At 52.0% G+C, this 24,411-nt stretch overlaps 1 protein-coding gene across 1 annotated transcript in view; it reads right to left on the bottom strand.

Moving 5' to 3' along the window:
* Window positions 1-1,148: 1,148 nt before the first annotated feature.
* Window positions 1,149-24,411, bottom strand: part of Rspo4 (R-spondin 4) — a 46,420-nt gene continuing 23,157 nt past the window's right edge. The window contains exons 2-5 of the mRNA XM_052724147.1: window positions 10,821-11,009; window positions 10,059-10,199; window positions 8,109-8,294; window positions 1,149-4,824 (exon numbers count right to left, since the gene is read on the bottom strand). Coding sequence (XP_052580107.1) covers window positions 4,733-4,824; window positions 8,109-8,294; window positions 10,059-10,199; window positions 10,821-11,009 — 608 coding nt within the window. The 3' untranslated portion in view covers window positions 1,149-4,732. The remainder of the gene's footprint in view (window positions 4,825-8,108; window positions 8,295-10,058; window positions 10,200-10,820; window positions 11,010-24,411) is intronic.

Raw genomic sequence — 24,411 nt, 5'->3', positions numbered from 1 at the left:
ACTTCTTGCTCCAATAGCGTGCTTAGTTAATGTCTGTTGAATGCAAATGTAGTGAGCAGGCCGATCGTAGGCACTTAAGTTTCTAAACCCTTTCTCACACACTGCCTTGCTGAAACCTCACACTGACACCATGGAGACTACTTCTATGCCCTCTCACAGATGAAAAGACTGAGGCAGAGACTGTGGGTTCTCGTCTGGGCTCATAGCTGGGTGGGGGTGCAGATGGCATTTGTGACTTTGTCCTCAGTTCTTACGCATCTCACTTCTGCCCTAGAAGACAGATCTCAAGATCAGTCCAATCCAGCTGTGTGCTGCTGGGAAATGGCCCTCCCCTATGCCAGGAGCAGAAAACAGCTGTTCTTTCATCAATCATACCCTCGGGTTCTAAGGGTCAGGAGCCCAGGCAGGAGGGCAGCCTTCACTGGGGAGACTCCAAGCTGGGGCTGGAACCATCGGCCTGAAGGAGCCGCTCACTGCCCCTCTGCCTTTTCCCAGTGTAGGACATGGTGTGTGTCAAGGAGACAGGCAGGTGGCAACCCAGGGCTGTGGGGTAGGCTGAGTGATAGAGGCCCAGGACAGGAACAGCAGCCTCACCTTGGGCCCGTGGTCCAAGATCTGGACGCTTCTGAGGCTGAAGTTGGTATGGGAATAGATCTTTGGGCCCTTTGTATAAAGTGATTCCACACAGCCTCCCTCATGCCTTTTGCTATCAGCGGACTCTCTGGGCTTGAGATCTCTGACCAACGGGCTGTGGATGGGTGTTTTAACCCTCTTCCCAGAATGCCTCCTTTGCAAAAGGCCTTTCACACAATGGGAGTTGACTGAGCACACAGGGGACAAATATCCAGGTCTTTATCACCAGCATCCTGCTGTGTGAAGCACACAGTAGGCACCTTATGCATTTTGTACTCAGTGGATGAGGCTGACAGATCTGGATCAGTCCCTCTCTTCTATAAGCTGGCTGACAGGGTTGTGGGTACAAACAGGAGATAAAGGTTGTGAAAATTCAGGTATATAGGAGGGAGTCAGAAAAATGTGAGTTACTGTGGTCTCCACTGAAGAGAAGAATCAAGAGACCCGAAAGACAGTGATAAGACTCTTAGCCTCTACCATGCACCAGGCGCTAAACTAATATGGAACACCATCACCATCACTATCATATTTATTGTTAGAATGCACATTTCCAAGTCAGAAGGGTTCCACGGGATGAATGAAATTTTCTTAAAACTACTTGGGATGTTCACGGTCGCCTGGGGCTGGTGTCTGCAGATGTCAGTCAGTACGGCTCTCCTGGAATGTTGGCTGGTGTCTTTGGAGTCAGGCTTCTGTTCTGTTCTTGGAGTGGCCTGGGGCCGGGGTCTGGACTCTAGACATTGTGTGCTGCTGTGAAGGCCATTCCACTGAAGTCACTGGTCAGTTGAGGTGGGAGGCAGTCTCTCCCTGTCCTCCAGGACAGCAATATGCCCCCAAGCTCAGAGTGGGCAGCAAACAGGCTGGCAGTTCCTGATTGAGTCACACCCTCTAGTGGCTGTATTTGGGAATAACAGGCAGCCCATGGTGACCCGTCTGGTGGAGACGGGGACAGAGTAGGTACATCAGACCTGGTTCAGTCCAGCAGGAATGGCAAAGGGTAGGAGGGGCAAAGTGTCATCTCTGCCACTAGAACATCACTGAGGGGCCAAACAACCTCACTGGCCTTCTCCATGACTCCAGAAATGGGGCATTTCTGAACTTTCCCAGCTTTGCCTACAAGAAGCGTTCAGATGAGTTCTTGATGACATGGAGCTTCCTTTACCAGGAAGGTGGGAGAAATGGACCACAAAAGTGTAGTAGTTGGCAGAAGCCCTAGGTTACAGTGGGGGCCCTGGGAGAATCATTTAAACCTTGAAACATTAAAACAATATTTAAAAAATACCCAGAGCTCTCAGTTAGGGGCAGAATATCAGGTCCCCCACCTCATAGGGGAAAGAACACGGCTAGATAATGGCAGACCAGAGAACAGGTCCTGGAACAGCTGTGGAATTTAGAGCCTCCAGTGGCCCAGGGCTTGAGAACTCCAGACAGAACATATCTCAGTCTCCAATCTATCCACACACTCAGACCTTTGAGCTGTGTGGGGTCAGAGCTGGAGCTATGGCCCTCAATCCAGACCCTGAACTCAGCGTGCCCTTCCCTTCAACTCAGCCTCGAGTAAGTTCACTTGTCTCAATTGCTTCTCAGATTGTTCATAATGTATAGGTCTGGGTTGGGACCCCGAAATCTGAAGTTTAAAAAACCCCTTATAGCCCAGCACGTGGCTGGACCTTCCAGATACAGGCGATGGGGCGAGTCCAGCCTTGCCTCCTCTTCGTTCATCAAAAGGAGCAGTGCAATCCCCAAAAGGACATATGGCTTGGCCCAGACTCACAGTCAACCGCTCACAGGCTGAGCTTACACCAGGTTACCAGGAGTCCAGGTCATAGCCATGACTCAGTGAGACCGTGCTCTTTCTGGTGGCTCTGGGTTTCTAAGAAGTCAAACAGAGCACAAGTGTGGACCTGGGCTGTAACTAATTCATGATGCTGAGGCTTTGCTAGGATATGTCATCTTTTACCTCCGGCTGAAGCTCAAGTGATCTCTCTCTCTCTCTCTCTCTCTCTCTCTCTCTCTCTCTCTGTGTGTGTGTGTGTGTGTGTGTGTGTGTGTGCGCGCGCGCGCGTGCGTGTGCGCGCGCTCACACGTGCTCACATATGTATGCCTGTTGTGTACAAGTGTGTAGAGGCCAGAGGATAACCTCAGGTGTTGTCTGTCAGGTGCTGGCTACAGTTTTGGAGACAAGGTTCCTTACTGACCTGGAGCTTGCCTCTTGGGGCAGGCTGACTGGCCAACAGCCCCAGGCATCTGCATGTCTCTGCCTCCCTGGTGCCATGAGACCACAAGGGCATGCCACTATGCCTGGCTTTTTACATGTGTGTGCTGGGGGGTCACACTCGGGTACTACTGTAGCAAGGCAAGCATTTTAATGACAGAGCCCCTGAGCCCCCTTCTTAAGAGGGTCTGGAAGCACTCTGTCCCGTCAATCCCCATGAACCTTGGCCCCCTCTCAACCTGAACACTCTGGTGGAAGCTGCCCCAGGGAGTTTAGAATTTGCTACTGTGAACTTCTGGACATGGTAGTTCGAACCCTATCTGATGCCCAAGAAGCTCTCATGAGTCTCTTTCTTTTTCTCTTTCTTTAAAAAATAGCGCGGGGGGGGGGTCTCAAAACAAGAAAGCATTTCAGGGGTGTGAACTTCTACAGAGAAGTGGGGAGCCTGGCCTGGCCAGCAGGGGATCTGGCTGTTCTCAGTGGGACACCATGGAGGAACACAGCTACGGGATCAGGAGTGTGCTGAGGACCCTCACCTGCCAAGTGTAGGGTGGGTGTGAGGGTTCCTGCCTGCGTGTGTGTGTGTGTGTGTGTGTGTGTGTGAGACATGACATCATACGAGAGTCTCTCTTGCCTGTACCGCATCCTTCTCCAGCTGTCCTTGAGCTCTGCTGCCCAAACTCCTCCCCAGCAGCGGTGGCAGCTCCTAGGCCAATGGCAGGGGTAAGGACAGACTTGCCAATTAGTTTGACCTACTTGAAGGCTCCTCCCACTGTCCTTCCTGCCTGGAGTTGGAGGAATCCCAGTAGACGATCCTCAGGATGTCCACATAGGAGGTGGGTAAGTGGGAAGCCATCCCAACTGCTGACCCGGCAATTTTCCCTACTGCTTCCCCAAACGCCCTCAGGCTTCTTCACAGACACCATGTGCTGAGCGAAGGCTGGGGGATGTCAGCCCGTCGCTTCCTTAGCTGTCGGTTTCTCTGTGGGTATGATGGGCAGGCAGGTAGGAGGGTGGTGAACAGAGTGGGTGGGAACAGCTCTAAGTTCCATTTAACTTCAATAGCCTTTGAGATGAGAGACTTATTCCCTCAGGAATAAATGTCCCACTTGATTCTGTGCATGGGTCCCCCAAGGCCTTGGGAGGGTGGTCAGCTGGGGGAAAGGTCACGGGCACTATGGGAGGGAGACCAGAGGGGGCACTGAGGGTGTGTTGCAGGTATTTCCAAAAGGATGCGCCGGTGGGCCTGAGGCCACTGTCTAGCCAAAGAGCCCCTAGTGACTCCTACACCACCATCCTGGACAAGGGGCGCAAGGGAGATCCTGGAACCCAACCCCGGTAGCCTCATTGCAGAGGCCATGGCTGGGTGCTGCAGAAATGGCCGTGAGGGACTGGGCCTGGTGAAGGGCTCACACCTCGGGTTGCAGGGTCTCTCTGGCTCGAAGCTGGGCTCCCAGGACCAGTCAAGTTGCACCCATCCCTATTCCTCCTAAATTGTAACTCTGCAAAGGTGGGGGTCAGGGTAGAGTCACAGAAAGATCTGGAAGAAACACGTTTGCTTTGAGGTGTCGAGAGCCACATGGAGAACACAGGCACAGTCTCTTACGTGTGTCCGTGTGTGGGGTGGGGGTGGAGCGTGAAGAACGGAAAGTAAGGCAGGAGGAAATGAAAAACAAAAGGTGCACGGAGAGAGAGGGAAAGGTCCAAAGAAGAAACCAGAACGTAAAGAGGGGGGTGAGGGGAGAGAAGAAAAAGGAGATAAAGTGCAGCAGACAGACAGGAAGGTAAGACAGAAAGAGGGAGGATGTGGGAAAGAGCGGAGCAGGGGGAGAAGGGAAGGGCAGGGAGCCAAGGGCAGAGGCCAGATGATGGAGCTGGAGCCGGTCATTGTGAGCCTGGCTGCTGCGGCCTGCGCTCCAACTTCCTGTCCTTGCGCTGGCGTCGATCCTTCCGGCTCTTCTGCCTGGGTTTTCTCTCTGTAAAAGAGCACAGGTCCAGGGAGATCCTGAGAGACCAGGGAACCCCAAGTATTCCCAGCAGGGTCACCCTGTCTTAAGTGCGGGGCCGCAGGTGAAACTGTTCGGGACAGAATCCTCCTCGGTGATTCCTAGGGGGTCAGGAGGACACTGTGCCTGGAGTGGAGGTAGAGCTGGGCAACGGCCTGTAAGGGCTGAAGGACCCCATGCCTCTCCACGTATGTTAATAAGACTTCCTGCTGGAGACTCAGTTTCTCTGCACAAGTCCCTGTCAACTCTCTGGCTACTTCCAGCCAGGCTCTGCCCTCACCTGCGTCCCTGCAGCCCAAGACCCCAAGATATAGCTGCGGGCCGGATGACCCAGAGAGTATGGAGAGTAAATGCACGCAAAGCTACCATTTCTAGCCCATTTGACAGCGAGGGAAAGAGGCTGGTCTCAGCTGTTCCCACAATACAGCTGCTGCAAATCCCAGACTCAGGTCTCAGCTAGACCCAAGCATATCCTGCCAACCCCGGAGGAATACGGCATGTGTCGAATGTGAGCACCGGATTAGCCCCTTTTCTCGGATAAGGTGACCAAGGGCTGGTTAGAATGAACTTGCTCAGTGGCCTGGAGCACCTGGGGCCAGTTCTGATTTCCCTTCAGAGAAGCTCATTCTGGGCTGAGGCTGCTTGGGTGACCAGTGGCCAGAGTGGCCGAGGGTGTGGACAGAGTCCCAGCATGCTGTCTTTAGGAGAGCTAAATGTCCCCTGGCAGGGTCCTCTGCTGGCTTCCTTCAGCAACCCTTCTTCTTTTTTTTTTTTTTGTTAAGATTTATTTATTTATTTATTATGTATACAGTGTTCTGCCTATGTGTATCCCTGCAGGCCAGAAGAGGGCACCATGTGGTTGCTGGGAATTGAACTCGGGACCTCTGGAAGGGCAGTCAGTGCTCTTAACCTCTGAGCCTTCTCTCCAGCCCCGGCAGCCCCTCTTTGCTCACTTGTCATTATCCCTAGCTGCGCTTTCCTGTGGTGTTCCACTTGGCTTGCATGCCTTTGCAGGGATCTGCCAGCTCCCTGGGTCATCTTTCCCAGTGGAGGGCACTCTGCCGGCAGGAAGACAGACTGAGGTGTGTCTGGGAGCCAGGCCAACCCTACATTTCCAGTTTATGAAGTGTCTCCTCACCCAAGCCATTTTCTTATGCTCTTCGCCTCAGGTCCCTGGGGAGCAGTGTGCTCTCAGGACTGACGACATCATTCAGGGCGCTACTTTCCAACAGCACATAGCAGACAGGGAAAGATCTCCGAACCCTGTCACAGACAGGGCAAGAACTATTTCTCCAGGGTTAACTGTGCTCTCGTAAAGAGTCAGGGCCTCAACATGTCCCTTTGCAGGGCAGACTCAGTGTCACCCCATAGACTAGGCTGCCCACTTTTGGGCCTTCCCACCGAATCTAAAGCCTTGGAGACACTGCACAGGCCACAGGTGAGGGTGGAATCTGGGGACATATGAGAGTACTACCGGGGAGGTCCTTAGCAGCTTTGAAGGCTGGGATTGGGAGAGACGAGTGATTTTTGTCCCCATCTTTCCTCTACACTGCACACCCCCTCTCTCACTCACTCATGCACCCTCCCACCCGCACACCCTCCTACTTACCCAAGCAACCTCCCTGTATACCTGTGTACCCTTCCACTCATCTATCCATGCACTCACAAACTACCTGCTTACCCATCCACTGGCCCTCTCACTCCTGTGTCTTTCAACCCTACCTACCCACCCACCCACCCACCCATCTACCCACCCAACTGACTCTCTACTTACCCACCCATCTGCCCATCCACTCATACAACTATCAACTCAGTCACTCACCCCCCCCCCATCCACCCATCTTCCCTCCACCCATGCACCTACTCATCCCACAGAGTCAACATCTGGGTCCTGTTCCAGCATCAGAGGCAGCCTTGGCCTCCAGAGACCACAGACACCACACACAACGGCAGACGGAGCAGGGCTTTCCCCTAGAGGTGTCACTGCTGGGACATGATGTGACCAGTGATGACTCTGGAAGGGGAGCTCAGAAAACCTCTGAGTGGACAAGGTGCCTGGGCTGAGGCCCATAAGAGGAGGCTCTGCAGCCTTCTGGGAACTCAGACAGTAAGCATATGCCACTCAGAGCGATCACCACAGCGTCTGCAGCCACAGCTCATGTGAGAAGCATGAGCTAGTACCATCCTGTGAGAAGGGGCTTTCCTTGAGTTTTGGGTGTCTAGTCTCATCTAGGTCCCACTCACTGTCCCAATTGCTCATTGTGTATGTGTGGGTTGTGATGGTGGTGGCAGAGTCCCTGAATTTAAATTCTGCCTCTGCGATGTCCCAACTGTGTGTCCTATGTCCTGGCTCCAGGTCTTTCACTGTTAACTACGACTATTCTTCTTTGCCGCTGATTAACATTTGACCTCTAGGTCCACCTACTCTGGCTATGTGACCCGGGGGCAAGTGACTCAAGCTCTGTGGGCCTCAGTCTCCCAAGATGGGATAATAACTACACCGACATCATAATCGTTGCGCAGATCAAATTAGCCAGTGACTGTGGAGAATTTAATACGCCAGGCTCTTGGCCTTAACACTGATTTTTTGGTGCCGATGACTTTCATACTTCACAACTCTCTCTTCTGGGGGTTCTTAGTGGTCTCCATTGGAATCTGTGGTCTTACCTTCCCCAGTGAAGGGGCTCCTGTGGTATGTAGTGGGGTGGTATAGGCATACCCCCTCCCCATTCTACTGTTGCATAGTTGACAGCATCGATTCCTCAGAGCTGAGGTCTCTTTGCACATGCGTGCCTAGGGTTTTAGAGTATTGCACTCAAATCTCTATGGCAACCTTGGCTCTGCATTCCTGGGACCTGTCTCCAACTGATCCCTGTACGCTGGGTCAAGCATCTCCTTCTTGGCATCACTTCTCTTTTGTATCACAGTGTGGGTGTTACACTGCTCTGCACCCACAGCCCCTACTTCCCAGGCCTTCTCAGGAACTCCACTAGAAACAGCAGACTTTTCCAAAATCCTTATTGGAATTTTGGAAATGGGGGTCTGGGTACGCCAATCAGTCTTCCGACTATATCTGGGACTCTTCTCTGTAAGTACCCCATAGGTGATACTTAGCTCACAGGAAGGGCTGGCAATCAGGGACCTTTCAGGTGGCCTTCAGATGCCATCTGTGTGTGTGGAGGTCTCTGCCCCTGGAGACTTAAGAGCTCACTTGTGGATTGTTCCCAGTGCAGCCCTGCAGGCCTAGGACTCACCTCCTGGGCAGGGCCTCTTTATAGGACATTTCCTGGACTCAGATAACACTTGGCAGCTTGCCGTCTCCTCCTGCTTAGCTGGGCCAGCTTCCCGCACCCGGGTCTCCAGGCCCCAGCCTGAACCACAAGTCTTTCCATTGTGTATGCAGGGACTCCAGCTGCCCCATGGGCTTGGCTCACACTCTTCTGTGGGTGAAGAAGGAGACAGACAGGTGAGTCAGTTGGCAGTGTGTGCCTCTTGGATCTAAGGACCAGCAGTCTGAGGATCTCCACCTACTAGGGACGCAGTCTATCGCTGGTAGAAGAGAATACACACAGAGACTGTATTTGCAGGAGCCGGCAAAGAGCTCCATGAAGGCTGTGCTAGAAGCCAGAGCAGACTCCTGCCGGTGAAGCAGAAGGCTTCACAGAAGAGGTAACAAAGCTGAACTACGCCTCCTTGGTCAGCAGGGTTTGATAGGCCATGTGGCTGGAATTCAGAAAGGTGCAGGAACTGGGGGCAGACATAGAGGCAGCTGGCTGCTAAAAGGTTCTCAGGATCAGGGTTCTAACTTTGAACTCGGTCCGTTGTAGAAGGTCAAAGCCACCCAGTGCTGTTGTGAGGGACAAGGAGGTGATGGGCAGAAACTTCTCAGAAGAGGGAATTTCAGATACATCCCATTCATTTCTGAGCAGGAGGCAGCACCCAGCTCAGGGGACAGTGAATGTCCCATCTTGCAGTCTTAGGTGCTGAGGACTGGAGCAGGAACAGGTGTACAGAGCAGGGTGGGAACAGGTCTCCAGACCCGAGGTGGTTATGCTGCCACTACCCTTTGGATTCACCTGACAAGTCCAAGAGTGGGCACCTACTGTGAGACCCAGAGTTGCAGAAAGGTAGCTGCACCTGCCTCCCAGAATGCACCTGCCTGCCTCCCAGAATGCACCTGCCTGCCACCCAGAATGCACCTGCCTGCCTCCCAGAACTCACTATGTTGAGATACTGCAGGAAGGCAGGGGTGCTTTGTGCAGTTCTGGAGGGCACAGAAGCTGTGGGAGCCCAGAAGAGGAATGGACCACACCCTTCAGTCTGGGAAGCCTTCTTGGAGGACACTGGGGTACTGAGTGTCCAGTGGGGTGGGAAGGAGAGGTAGAAGGTGCTTCCAGTGAATGGAAACCCCACAAAGTCCCCAGGATGCTGACCTACAATAGGCAGGTCCAGCCTGGAAGAGGAGGAAGATGTGTAAAGAGGTCACAGATGGGAACCGGACTACCCAGGGCTCTGCCAGAGGCTAATAAGAGCCACAGAGGGCCTCGAGCAGCAGCAGCATTTTGCAGACTGGTATCTTCTATTTTCTGGTCATGGATGGGAGTGTAGGCTCAGAGACATACCCAGGAGGCCACACCAGAGAAGAAAGGTGTAGGGAGTGATTGATGGGCTGCATCCAGGAACTTTATACTTCAGAATTCCTCTCAAAGATTCTGCACCTAACATGCTATATACCAATTGCATGTCCCTTCTGTCTCCCACTGAAGTGTGAGGACAGAGACCTCAGCCACTCCCAGGGGTCCACCTGTCTCTCACAGTGCTGGGGTTACAGAGAGCACCCACTGTGCCTGGCTTTTACGTGGGTGCTGGGGACCCACCCTTTCCTCATAGAGCCATGTCCCTGGCTCTATGTGTTACTTTCTAATAATTTTGAGAGAAGCCCCAGGACACAGATGAAGTGACTTTCTGAGAAACTACAGTAACACTGTTTCTTCTTGCCCTGCTGGTGAGAACACTCTTGGTGACAATAGTAATGCCAGAGTTGGTGGCACAGTATCCATGATCTTGATGGTGACAGTGACATTAGAGCCCCGAAGATTCTCTGTGTGCCAACAGGGGGCTGGGTTGCCCATCCCCCCCCAGAACATTTCATTGACTGTTTCCAGGTCTCCTGATGTCTCCCTCAAGGCTAGGGCCTCACTCACCCTGGCACTCCCGGGTACTCTGGTGAGTCAAGGTGCCTGGTGGACAGGTGGGCAGGCACTTCCCTTTGTATAGATGAAAACGCCTTTTGCACCGGATGCAGAAGTCCTGGCTGAAACAGCTGTCGCACGTGGCCCCACATTCTGCAACAGAGCCAGGGACACATGAGTCATGGGTCTGCATGAGGCGGGAAGGTCTCTGTGCAGGTCACTGGGGCCTGGATACAGTATATTGCCACCAGCTCAGACTTGTACATTGTTGAGCTGGGCTGCACATGAGGAGGCCTTCCTTTTCTTATCTAAATTGAAGTTGAGCACAGGAAACAATGTGCTAGACGTCACATAGCCAATTTGGGCTGCGAGTGAAGCTCCCTTACCCTTTACCCACATGACTCAGAGATTAGTAATGATTTGTCCTAGGTCACAGTGAAAATGGAGGGAAGGTCAGGACCACTTTCCCTACTAGAGCTAGACCCAGAGGAGGCGAGAAGCCTGCTGAAGGCCATGCAGAACCGAGAAGCCTGCTGAAGGCCATGCAGAACCGAGGTAGACGTGGAGGTTCCCTGCCCTGCTTGTGCCCAGAGCTGCTGGTGTCCTCTTAGAGCTGATGGAATCAGGAAGGAGTCTACCTGGCCTAGGGCTGGCTAAAACCAGCAAGCTCCGGCTTGGCATGCTTCTGCTTCCCCCCAGGGTATGTTTGGGGAGAGGGTAGAATACGGGGTAGCTCTACCCAAACTTGCCTACAACACGGGAGGAGACACGTACTCTTGCACCTGTTGGCCTCCTGGCCACGGATTCCGAAGAAGCCGAGGGGACAGTCGTGCACACACTTGCCGTACTGACGGATCCCTTCCCGGCGGATGAACAGGAAGAGCCTCTGCTGGCAGGTGGAACAGCCGTTCTCCTCCGAACATATGACACAGCCCGTGCAATTGCCCCCCAGACCAGTGCCTGCTGCAGCCAGACCAGCGGGGAGAAAGAGAGTCAAATCACACACGTGAGCTGCTTAGATGGACTCATTGGGCTATTAGCTGGATACAATAGAAGACCACATTTCCAAGCATCCTCGACTACTAGATATCATGCGATCAAAATCCGGCGAATGGGACATAGAACTAGGCGTTTATAGACTGCTGATGTGACAGAAATCAATGTCTACTTTGCTCTGGGCTTCTCTATTACAGGCACATTTATGCTTTACTAAAGCAGTATTTCTCTCTCTCTCTCTCTCTCTCTCTCTCTCTCACACACACACACACACACACACACACACACACACACACACACACACACACGGGGATGGATGAGACATCACCTTCTTTCTCAGCTTCTGAACTCCAGCCCCCACTGTCACCATCACAAAGGCTGCCCACCATCGGGTTCGGGTAGCCCAAGGGAGGAAGCAGGAACGAGGCTGCCAAGCTGAGGGGGAGGTGAACAATTTTGTGGAGTAGAGTGGGATGCTCCACGACAAGGCTCGCAGGGAGGCCTTTGTGAACCGGGTGAGATGCTCGTCTTAAGCCCCGCCCCGCCGCCGCCAGTCCTTCCTTGCACCTCTCTGAGCAGAGGAGCCCGGAAGAGTGGGGCGGAGAGCAGCAGCAGGAAGCCCACCAGACTTCACGGCAAGCACGAGGCGCTTGCGGTGAGGGACTCACGCAGGAGCCAGCCCATAGGGTCTGTTATGTCTTGCTGCAGAGGCTGGTGCCCAGAAGAGAGGTAACAGTGGAGACCACTGGGGACAGGTGGTGGGAAGAGTCGGATTTGAGCAGGAGTCACTAAGGAAGGACACGGAGAGCATTAAATTGCTCTGCTTTACACATCATCAAGCCGGGACATTGAATGAGCTGGTTACCACCCTGAGCCCTCGGGTCCTCAGAAGAGGACATTCTTGGCTCTCCAGCTCCCAGCCCTTCCGTTCCCATCAGTGTGTTTCTTTCCCACTGAGGTGCCAGGGCCTCCCTAGAGTGGAAACCAGGGGCCACCCCTGCTCCTGGCAGCAGAGGGCAGTCCTCACAAAGCCTGGATGATACCTCATGCCTGGTACGCAGTAAGGGACCCGTGGGAACGTCCATGGTCTCTGCTAGACTTGGTGGGTTCCTGTCGCTCTCTCCTATCTCCCAACCCAGAATCCTGAGAGCCTTCCACCTCATCACCCAATTTCTGTTTCTTACACCCGAGGAGCTGACTGATGTGGGTGGCCCTCACAGAGTCACACTGTAGCAGATGTGTACCCTGTGACACTGTGTACCCTGGGTACTGGGCAAGAGTGCCAATGCCCTCAGTGAGCTTGCTCCAGGAAAAAAAAACAAAAACATGCGGAAGTGGGACAGAAGAGTATAGACCTGGGGTCTCCAAAGTTGCAGGCAGCTGGCAGCCAAGAGGAAGTATGCAGCCACTAGAGGGCCCTGAACTAGAGAGAGCCACACCACCAGACCAGACCCAGATGGAGCCAGGTTCTCCCACTCACTCAGCAAAAGCTGCCCAACCTGGATGATACCAAAGACAGACAGGAATGAAAGGAAATGTCTCCTTCTGCTAATGTAAGTCCTGGAGACAAGCATCCAGTAAATTCGAAGACGTGCCTTCTCACACCCAGCAGTTCAGCCTCTGACCCCCTACTCCAGAATGGCTGTGTGATTGGCTACTTCCATGTTGATGTTGAGGCAGGGTAGGAAAAAAACTATAAGGACCTGAGAAGGGAAAGGAGCCCCTCACTCTGCAGTCTGACTGCAGACTCACCAGCAGAGGCGCATCAATCTCAATATAATCACCAGCATCTACCTGAGGCCTTCTCTCCTTCCAGCTGGAAACCTGACACCCCAGAGACACCCCAGAGTCTCAATGATCAAAACAGGGACTAGACATAGGGGTGGGTCAGGTACCGTAGGAACCCATTTAGCAGGGACTAGGGAGGTGGCTTAATGGACAGCAGCACTAGCCAGTGCTTGGTGGCAGTATCAAAGCAAGGGACCCTGAATTCAGATTCCCAGCACCCACATAAAAGCCAGGACTAGCCAAGTGACTCCAGCATGGAGGGGTGGAGACAGGTGGATCCCAGGAGACTGACGGCCAGCCAGCCTAGCTAATGGTGAGCTTAGGTTCAGTGAGAGGTCCTGTCTTGAAAAGACAAAATGGAAATTAACAGAGGAAGATACTTGATGCCCTCTTCTGCCCTCTGAATGGATGTGCATCACACACACACACACACACACACACACACACACACACACACACACAGAGAGAGAGAGAGAGAGAGAGAGAGAGAGAGAGAGAGAGAGAGAGAGAGAGAGAGAGAGAGCAATGAAAAAGCTCCCAAAGTCCTTTCCATTGTCACCATTAGGACACTTGAGTGTGACTCTTCTTCGAGACGCACCCCACCTCACTGTGCTCTTGGTTGTGTCATATTCTTTTCCCTGAGCACCTTTCTATTTGTAACAAACTCAACTCTACTTCATGCTAGATTGTCCTGAAATGCTTTTCTGTGTTGAAGCCAAGAGGCCAGTTTTATCAGAGTTGAGATTAAGGGAACTTCTCAGGCCCCAAGGGTGATTTAGGGAGCTGTTCCTCCATCCCTAATAGCCACAGGGACAACTGTAAGGGAAAAGAGGTTTATCTGAGCCCAGAGTTTTAAAGCAGCTCCATCCGTGATGGCAGAGAAGTCATGGTGGAGCAGAGCAGTTCATGGCTGTGTGAGTACATGGCAGAGGCTGTTCACATCACAGCGGGTCAGGACGCACGGAGTGAGAGAGGAGGTTGGACCGGGAAAATTTTCCAAAGGCTACCTTTAGTGACAGACTTCTACCGGGCTGCCCCCACCTCCTAACAGTTCCAGCCTCTTAAAATAGCGTCTCCAGCTACAGAGCAGCATTCAGAATCCCAAGCTGGGTGAGCCATTTCAGATCCAAATCATTACAGGAGGTCTAGGGTAAGGCTCAAGAATATACCAGGTGATCTGTCACTACCCGTCACCGACTCACTCAGGAAACCACAAAGTCAAGAAACTCTTGGGTATCTGTGCCAAGAGGCCCTGACAGAGATGTTTACCACAGCACGGCTTAATAGTACACAGTAACAAAAGAGAACCCACTTTGGGAAGAAGAGATAAATACGTGGTGGTGTAGTCATATGCCACAGCATTACATCACACACACAGCATGACCACGATAAATGGTGGAGGCAGAATCAGTTATCATTGTGGATGCAGCTCAAAGCCAACACTGAGAAGAAAGAGCAAGTTGTGTGATGAGTCATGTAGACGTTACCATCTGTATCAAGTTCCACAGCAGAATCATGACTTGTAGCATTGCCTGTGCATGGGGTATCTGAAGAATGAGACACATTAGGGTGGATGCACACTTATCTCAGTATGGGGGCACCTCTGGGGCAGAGGTGAGAGAGGGATTGGGAAAGAAGACCCGAGACCTCATTCATATTAATCGTATTTAACTTCCTAAAACTTTGAAGCAAATGTGTACACGGAAAGATTGGTCAAAATGGCTGACGAGGGTGGGTGGGCAGGTGGGAAGATGGGTCAGCCAGTGCCTGCCACGAAAGCACGAGGACCTGAGTTCTGACCTCTGGCACCCATGCAAAAAGCTGGTTAGTGTAGAGTGTGGCTGTGATCCCAGTGCCAGGGATGCAGAGGCAGGGGGATTCCCTGGAGCTTGCTAGCCATCTAGTTTTGCCAAATTAGACAGCTCTGGGTTCAGCAAGAGACCCTGATCAAAACAAAACAACTAACTAACTAACTAACTAACTAACTAACTAACTAACTAACTAACTAACAAGGTAGAGACTACTTGAGGAAGACACTCAGTGTTGACCTCTGGTCTCCACATATTCATGCACGTATGTGCCTGTAACACAAACATATACACACTGGAATGTTTATTGCATTCATTTTTCTTTTTTATTATAGACTTGAAACAGTTTGTCACATTTAAAGAAACATAAATTTAGCTTCTCTGGTGCACCAGAGCAGGGGAGGGCTACATTTTTTCTTAAAGATTATTTTATTATTTTGTGTGTATCAGCATTTTGCCTGCATGGATGTTCGTGCACCATGAGCATGCCGTGTGCCCACTGAAGTCAGAAGACGGCATTTGGTTCCCTGGGATCGGAGTTAATAGACAGTTGTGACTCTGCCATGTGGGTCCTGGGAATTGAGCCGGGGTCCCCTAAAAGAGTGGCCAATGATCTTAATCATTGAGTCATCTCTTTAGTCCATAAAGATACATTCTTTATTCCCCCTTTCTTCCAGATCCCCCCCCTAAGCCCCATCCTGCCCTCAAGTTTGGGTCATGGGTAGGAAGGAAACGAATTCTGGAAGTGGAAGATTTGGGGGCAGTGGAGACCCACCCTTAGGCTGCTAATCAACTCCCACATTCCGCTCCTTATCTTCAGGAAGGGGCCTCTGATTTTTAGCGGATTTGTCTAAGAAGGTACATTGCTCTGGCCTTCTTGCACTGTTAAGTGGTCACATGTCTAACCCTGGCCAGTGAGATGGGAGTGGGTATGTCATGGGCCACACCCAGGAAGGGCCCACACTGCTCTTCTCTCCTCTGTCTTCCCTCTGTTAGGGTTTCAGTTTTGATGGCAGGAGCCTTGGCTGCTCCCTGTGGCAGAGGGATCTTGAGAAAGGCACTGGTACAGCCACCACATGAACCCACGGCTTTAATGGGAGGAAGAGAAAATCTCACACCCCTGGTCTGGGTCATTGGCCTTGCCCGGGCACCAACGCTTGCGATGCTGGAAAGGTTTGCATAGTGGTGTTGGTGGGGATGAGGGTGCTACCCATGTGCTGTGCACTAGGGAAGCCTTAGGAGCTGAGCTGCCACCTAGTGATGAAGGGCAACTCAACTGACTCAAAGTGATCCCAAGGAAACTTGGACGAACTACAAGTTACATTCTGTCATTGGAGCGCAAGGTGAGGTTTTTCCCTGCAAACTGGATTTGTGGACCAAGATGCCCTGATGTGGGGGTGTTGCCATTTTGCATCCGAGGAAAGCCAGGCTTGAGAGGAAAAATGACATGCCCAGGGCAATAGAGAACCAGGAGGCAGAGACCTCCTGCTGTTCTCCCAGAGTGCCAGTGCAGGGCTTGTCCGTGACAAGCACAGGCTGGGGCACTTGCTTGGCTTCCACAGGACTCCACATAGCAGGGGTGGCAGATGCCCCCAAAATAGTGCCCGAGCAGAAGACAAAAGTACCCTGAGACCTGGGCAGAGAAAAAATGTCTCCAATGTCAGAAGAACTTACAGATTACTCAGCCCGACCCTTGCAGTTTCATTGGTGACCCTGAGACTAGAAGGGGCAGGGCCTTCCTCAAGGGAAAAAAAAGTCTCAAACCAAAGAACCCCCCTATTGGAACCACAGCAACCTTTGGAGGATGCTGACTGAACATGCGGAGAGCCAAAGAGTCCTATAGGAACCGTTCCCTGACTTTGAGAGTCAGAAGGTAGGCACGTGATGAATTTGTGTGTGTGTGTGAAGGTTGTGGTCCAGTTTCTGGCTGCATCCTTGACCCAGAAATAGGATAGAGTGCCTTCTAGTGCTTCAAGGTTGTAACGGCATCTTTTGAACTTTCGTAGTTGGCTTTTATCACATCTTTCTTTACTCCTTAGAAAGAACAACTTAATCCCAACACTTGGGAGGCAGAAGCAGGTGGATCTCTGTGAGTTTGAGGCCAGCCTGGTCTACAGAGTGAGTTCCAGGAAAGGCGCAAAGCTACACAGAGAAACCCTGTCTTGAACCCCCCCCCCCAAAAAAAAAAAGAAAGAACAACAGGGTCCCCTCAAGGTCATGGGTGCAGGAACCTGAATGCTCGCTTTATGAGCGAGAAGCGACAACTGCTCAAGTTTGGACAGTGGTGCTCCAGAAAGATCCAAACACAGTGATACCTAAACCTGACTGTGACGGAGTCCCAGTGAGGCGCAGGAAGGGGTTAGTTTGGATCCAACGCTGAAATGAACACACTGGGCGTTTCACAGTGGCATCCTTGCTACAGTCTCCTTCCCCTGAGCCAAGGAGCGGGTCACCAGGCGTGCTACCTGGTCCTGGCTCTGGTCTGGCTCACCTGGGCTAGTCAGACATAGCTGTGGAAAGTGACTTTGGATGAGAAATGGTGGTCGGGACTGTGCTCTGTAGCTAAAGACAGTGGCAGGTAGGGTGGTACATAGGTCTTCCCCAAGGTAAAGTGGCCACTGGTGGGCACTGGCATCTTTTCTGGCTAAGGCTAGTCCTCAATTCAGCCTGACTTTTGAGGTGCATGTGGAGCCATCTACACTTTGACACCCATCATGACTTGAGCAGACAGATCACCGTGTAAACTTGACCTTAGTCACTGCTGGTCCAGATACAGATACTTTCTTTTTCGTAAGTCAATAGGGTCATGTGTTATTTTGTGTCTGGTGTGAGTGTTGTGTGGTATGGTGTGTGTGGTATGGAATGGCATGTAGTGTATGTGCGGTGTGGTGTACGTGTTGTTTGTGTGGTATGGTATGTGGTGGGGTGTGGCATGTTGTGTATGTGTGGTGTGGTGTATGTGTTGTTTGTGTGGTGTGGTATGTGGTGGGGAATGTGGTGTGTGTGTGTGTGTGTGTGTGTGTGTGTGTGTGTGGTGTGGTGTGGTATGTGGTGTGTGTGAGTTTGTGTGGTGTAGTGTGTGTGATAGTTCATGTTTGTTTTCTTTTCTGCACTGTGGACCTGGAACGCTGTGGATGGTTGAGGCTGGTGAATGCTGCACAAACCAAGAACGAAGAACACACAGCGCAGAGCCAGGAGCTACATCTGCGTTTAGAAAGGAACCTCCATCCCACCTGGTCTGCCCCAGAGGCCCCCACACTCTCCTCGTTTCTCACGCCACTTTGAGTTAGCTTTCCTGTCACTTGCAACCGAATGATTTCTGACTAATACAGAAGCAAAGGGAGAAAAAGAAATAAACAAATCAGAGGCAGAGAGGGAAGCAGCAGCCAGGAACCTCACCAGCTCCAACAGGCAGCAAAGCTTCTGAGGGCCTTCCAGGCCCTCCCGGGGCTTGGCTCTCTCACGGCTCCGAAGAAAAGAGCTTTTCCACTCCAGTTAATGCTCCTCTGTCAGCTTGCAATCAGAAAAGCCCCAGCTCTCTGGATAGGAAACAGACCTGGTGGGAAGCTGTGCTCCTGCAGAACAGAGGGGCCCACAGCACCACTCACTCCACTGCCCTCCATGGCACTCCGAGGAAATCCCAGGTCCTTCTTCATGTCAGGTGGATCCTGGCCTGAATCCCTACCCTATCCCAGATCAGACACACATATATAAGTGAGCACATTGGGGCTCTAATTGCAACCTTGTGAACTTCCTTGAAGTATCAGAGTTGACACCCCATGTGATTCCCCTGAGCAACCATCTCTTCCAACTGAGACCAGCTACCTGCAGGGGAAATGCCAGTTGGCCCCACAGGTATAGCTCTGCCTTGTGCCAGCAGCTGCAGAGGTCTGAATGACATCTGAGTCACCTGTCTTTCTTTCAGTACCTGGGGAATGAGTTAGGACTTGGAAGTCCACTCTACAGAATGCGGTAACCACCTAAGGCTTGACAGTTTATAAGGTGACTCTGGCTCATGATAACTCTGAATGGTTGCTGTCTTGGTTAGGGTTTCTATTGCTGTGAGAAGACACCATGACCACGGCAACTCTTATAAAGGAAAACATTTAATTGTGGTGGCTCGCTTACAGTTCAGAGGTTTAGTCCATTATTGTCATGGCGGGAAGCAAGGCAGCATGCAGGCAGACATGGTGCTAGAGAAGGAGCTGAGAATTCTTACATCTTGACTCGCAGGCAACAGGAAGTGGTCTGTCCTACTGGGTGTGGATTGAGCATATATGAGACCTCAAAGCCCTCCACAGTGACACACCTCCTCCAACAAGGCCACATCTCCTAATAGCGCCACTCCCTTTGGGGGCCATTTTCTTTCAAGCTGTTTGAGGTTTTTTTCTTTTGTTGGGGGATGCTAGAGATTCAGTGGTTACATGCTTGGGGTGGGGAGCAGTGTGTGAACCTGGGCAAGGTCCGTTACCACCCTGAGCCCTGGCTTTTCTAGGTATAAAATGGCATGATGACGCCTATCTTGTAGGGCTGCCACGATGGAGGGTGAGAGAGCCTGCGATGAGCTCTGAGCCCAGCACACAGCCAGCCTCTGAGAAACTGTAGCCATTGTCACCAAGTTGAAGAGGATGGTGTGATTTCCAAAATCTAAAGTATCTAAAGACATGTGCAGGTGTGCAGGTGGAAATCCTGGCTCCTTTGCTTGATGAATGACCTTAGACAAGTCATTTCACCACTGATGCCTCGGTTTCCCCACTTGAAGACTTGAGGTGGCAGCTTCCAGCCCTGAAACCTTAAGAGGGCATAACAGCAAATCAGCAGACGGTCCCACACACAGCTCATTCACACACTGAAGTGCCTATCCTGTTCCTTGTCATGACCCACAGTGGAACTGTGGACCACTATGTGCCCCTTGTCTCACATGGGGCAGGGGCATGGGAAAGACTAGAAGGTAGATAGCAAGGAATGGGGACATGGCTTTCTGCCACCACCGAGGGACATCAGACAGTTTTGGTTTTGGATGAAGAGCAGGTTTGTTCTTTCCTCTGGGGACAAGGGATGACAAAGATTCCAGGGTAAGAGTTATCTGTGTCCTGAGATTGGGCTCTGACACCTCATATAACAGGGATCAATGACCCCCCTAATAGGGAACTACCATTTGGAAACTCTGAGCTTCTTTTAAAGGTCACCTCCACATTGACATACATCACAGCCACCTTTGCCCCAGGGACTTGCGTGGACACCTGGGACCCTGACAACATCATGATGTTCCAGATAGGTTCATCTCAGCAGACACAGTGTGCCTGACATTAAAATGCCCTTTGTACCCAGGCCAAGTGTACAGCCCCACACTTTTTTTTTAAAGAGTAATTTGGACAGATGGCCAGTATTTATAAAATCAAGGGATTTCACATAAAAAGCAGGAATTTGGACTTCTGGAAAAATCCAGAGCATCTGCCAGTCCCGGCTTGCATTCTCACAGTGGCAGTGGCTGGGTTTGCCTGAAGTGATGCTCTTGGGTGCCAAATGCAGACCCTCAAGCTTCTATGCCCATCCTGGTTGCCAAGGATGATGGGAAGCTCCAGGTCTCGCTGGGTTTGGGCAGCACTCACATCCACTTCCCCCTCAGAGACGATGGGAAGAAGAGGGTCTCTCGTCAATTTTGATTTTAGAAAGGGGGTTTTGCCATGTTTCTCAGGCTGGCCTTGAATTCTTAGGGACCCTCCCTTAGTCTTCCATGTAGAAGGAACAATAGCTGTGGCCCCCCGCACTGGGCCAGCAGCATCCATCCCCTCTGGGTGTATACAGATTGCCCTGAGGGTTGATGGAACACCCCCAGCTGGGCCTCTCATCAACATTATACTTTGGGAGGGCTGGCAGGATCTGGAACCTGCATAGTTTATGGGTCCTTGTTTGTAGTCTTGAAGTCACACTTTAAAATCCACTAGTGGAGAGCAGGTTCAAGGCCAGACTCTGCAGGTGTTACCATGGACTAGTGTTCTAACCTTCCTGTGCTCCAGCTTCCCATTTGTAAAGCAGAAATCCTGTGAGTTCAGCTCACAGACATTCATGGAGTTGCTGGGCAGTGTTGACAGATAAGAGGGTCTCGGTGACATCGCTGTGCAGCTGAGACCTTTACCACCTACCCTGACTCTACCAATCTGTAGCTGTAATTCTTCTGACAATCAGTGCAGAACTGTTTATTTCAATGCCAACATTTTTCGGGGCAGAGTTTCCTCATAATTGGGGTATGCCCAGTGAAGTATGCCTTGCATGAGAACATGGTTTGTCATGGTGGACTACAGATTTAATACAGCCGTCCTCAGGACTCTCAGGGTGGGAAGGTGGGCGGGGGTGGGGGAGGCAGAGAAAGATCATGGTCCCTGCTCCAAGATAAGTAAGTCTAGAAGTACCAGGGCAGGACCTGGTCCCTGCTCTGCCCTTGGGAAGGATCCAGAACTCCAAAAGAGGAGCTGTAAAGAGAAGGCTAGTCAGCACATCTCAGATATCTTCCTGGCAATGAGCGACACATGTCACTGATGACCAAGGGGAAATGAACAACATCTGGCGCTCGCCTGCCCCCTTTGACGGCCACATATGGGAGGCAGTTGCCACCGCTGGAGGCTGGCTCTGAGGGCCAGCACATTCCTGCCTTGGGGGGCAGATTGCACCATCCAGACTCTGGAGATAGCTTCCGGCTTGGAGGCACCAAGAGAGCAGGCTTAGGGGCTTCTAGGCCACCGGTTCCTTCTCAGCACCACAGAGGGACGTCTAGAGGTTACACACCCAGCAGAATTCAAAGGTTTAACCTTGGTGTTCTGCCATCACGGGCCTCTTCAAGCCTCCACGCAGGGATGGCCACAGGCCCCCTCAACAAGATCTTCAGAAGTCTTCCTACTGCTGTGCTAAGGCCACTGTCCACCTGACTTTAACAGAGGTAGAAAACTTGCCAAATGGGGCCAGGGGCAGCACGGGCTGCTTCGGGCCTGACCCACCCTCTGCCTTCCTACTCTCCTTCCATCCCTCCCAGCAGCCATGGAACTGGTCAATAAGAGCTTTTGAAATCAGGGGACAGCAGCTTGGGATCACTCTATCTACAAGAGGGACCTTGGTTGTGCACTGTCCCTCTTGTGCCTCATATGACAGGAAAGAAATGGACTGTTTGGGTCCCTGTGTGCCCCTGGGACACGGTTGGTGTGCACTGACATCTTGTGATCATCTCTAACAGATTGAGATGCTCCTGGATGAAGCATGGAGAAGGCTTTGGCCTTCGCTCAACAGCGCCCCCGCCTGGCCTTCTGGTGGGGTGTGGGGTACAGGCCAGGTCTCTTCTCCCATCTCTGCAGGATCACCCTGGACCACCAACTGCATACTGCTCTGTTCGCTACTCAAGAGGAGAACTTGGACTGCTGTCCCTGGTGGGAGGCCTGGTGCAGCACAGAGCAGCCCTGGTGATCCTCAGAATCGGCGAGGTAGAGACAGGACTCCTCTTTCTGGGGCCTTGCAGCATGAGCACGCTGAGACAGGAAGCTGGGGAATGTGGGAACCACCAGCTGGCTTCTCCCAGATTATCTCCGCACAGCTCAGCCTTCTGATAGCTGCCAGTGCAGAGTCATCAGAGCTGCCCCCAGGGGAAACCGCTGGAGAATTAACTGGCCTGGCCTGGGTGTCAAATATGTAAAACAGTGTAAGAAGAAATTTTAAAAAAAAGGGGAGGGGCCACGGAGACAGGTTGGTCAGTGACGTGCCTGCTGCACAGGCTTGGAGATCCAGGTCAATCCTAGAACCCTAGAAAGTGGGACATGGCGCAGGCTTGTGATCCCAATGTTGTCAGGTGGGGACAAGGAGGATCCTGGGAGCTCACTGGTCAACCAGCCTAGTCTAACTGGTGAGCTCCAGGTTCTGTTATAGACCTTGTTTCAAGAAAGCCATGATGACTCTTGAGGAATGACATGAGGTTGACATGCCTTCCACATATACAGGCACACATGTATACCTGCACACCCACTCAGGAACCCCTGTAAGTGCACACACACACACGAGGGGGGAAGGGAGAGGAAGAGAGAGGAGAGAGAGAGAGAGAGAGAGAGAGAGAGAGAGAGAGAGAGAGAGAGAGAGAGAGAGGCGTTATCTTGTAATTGTCCTAGGGATCAACTCACAGTCTGTACACCTGTCACTTTAGCAAACACTGACAAGCTTTCCATGATGTAGGGAGGGGGCTGGTTGTGTATGTCACTGTCATCAAGGGCTGCTTCTGTGACAGCAGTGCCTGGCCTAAGCAGGTTCTCATCGAGTGCCTGTTACACAGTGGGTGCTAAATGAGTGTTTGCTGGATGACCTTGAGGCCCAGCAGCTCTGGCGTTTTGTGGCTTTGTCCCTCCCAGGTGGTCTAAGTTCCTCTCTGAGCTTTCTAGGTCATCACAGAGTACAACAACTTGTGTATGGAGTGCAGCAATTCGGGGGCCAGAGCCCTCCAGCTGCCCACTCTGGGAATTTGATTCCCCTGGCCTTTCACAGCTGTGAAATGTGAGTCCAGGACGGGTAAGGGGAGGACCCCATGCCTAGTCCTTCTGTTCCTTTAGTTTGTCTCTAGAGAAGCCCAGAGACTCGGGCACCCCTGAAGTCCAGCTGGACTGATGGCAGGATCAGAGAAGGGCAACACTTAGGGTAGCCAGGGGCACAGGCTGCAGAGGCAAATGGCCTGAGTTCTAACCCAGGTGAGCCTCCATAAGCCTCAGTTTCCCTTCCTGTAAAATAGGGATCAATATCCTCAGGTGTAAGGTCCAGTGTGATGGCCTGTGTGGTATGCTCAGAACATCTGGCAGGTGGCAGGGGCCTGGCAGTGAGACAGCTGTGAATACATAACCCTCAGAAGTAGGTTTTTATTAGACAAGGAAGCTAAGACACATAGGAGAGTAAGCTGCCTGGGGCTGCACAGATTCTGATGGTGAGCTGGGGTGTAGAACCAGGAAGTTTTAGGAAGTGGAGGTTACTATTATTTTGAGTGCTGAGAATGCAGACCCCCAAATAGCTTCAACCTGAACACCCCTCTCCTCATGAAGTGGAAGTCATCTTTGGAGCATCAGCTTCTGGTGCTGAGAGAACCTGGCCCTGCTTCAGTGAGTGGCAGCCAAAGGGGCGGGATCAGGCCCAGGCAGATCCAAGGGTGGACCCCTTCCAGAGAGCTCAGTCTTCTTAGCCAGGACCATGAGGACTTGGAGATGGCAGAGTAGGGAATCCAGTTTGGATCTCCTGGCTCCAGGGAGCATATTTAGAGTCTGATGTTTATGTGACCCCTCCCCATGGGCTCCCTCCTCCTCTCAAATTCTACATTAGGAGAAGCCCTGATGTGGCCTCTTGCCCAGGGCTGTGGGGCCTTGGGCAAGTCCCTGCCTATTTCTGGGCCTCAGTTTTTTTTTTTTTGTTGTTGTTTTTTGGTTTTTCGAGACAGGGTTTCTCTGTGTAGCTTTGCACCTTTCCTGGACCTCGCTCTGTAGATCAGGCTGGCCTCAAACTCACAAAGATCCGCCTGGCTCCGCCTCCCGAGTGCTGGGATTAAAGGCATGCACCATCACCGCCCGGCTGGGCCTCAGCTTTTTAATCTGTTGGATGGATTGTTAAAATGTGCTTCTAAGGACTCGAGATTCACTTATCCATCCATCTGTCCATCCATCAGTCCATCCATCCATCCATCCATCCATCCATCCATCCATCCACCCACCCACCCACCCACCCGTCCATTCATCTAATTTATCTTACTGTCCTTCCATTTA

Source organism: Peromyscus californicus, unplaced genomic scaffold (genome assembly GCF_007827085.1).
Source record: "Peromyscus californicus insignis strain IS unplaced genomic scaffold, ASM782708v3 Scaffold_7__1_contigs__length_154581171, whole genome shotgun sequence".
Taxonomy (NCBI): Eukaryota; Metazoa; Chordata; class Mammalia; order Rodentia; family Cricetidae; genus Peromyscus; species Peromyscus californicus.
The sequence above is the reverse complement of the archived record's forward strand: the minus strand, read 5'-3'. Positions and strand labels throughout refer to the sequence as shown.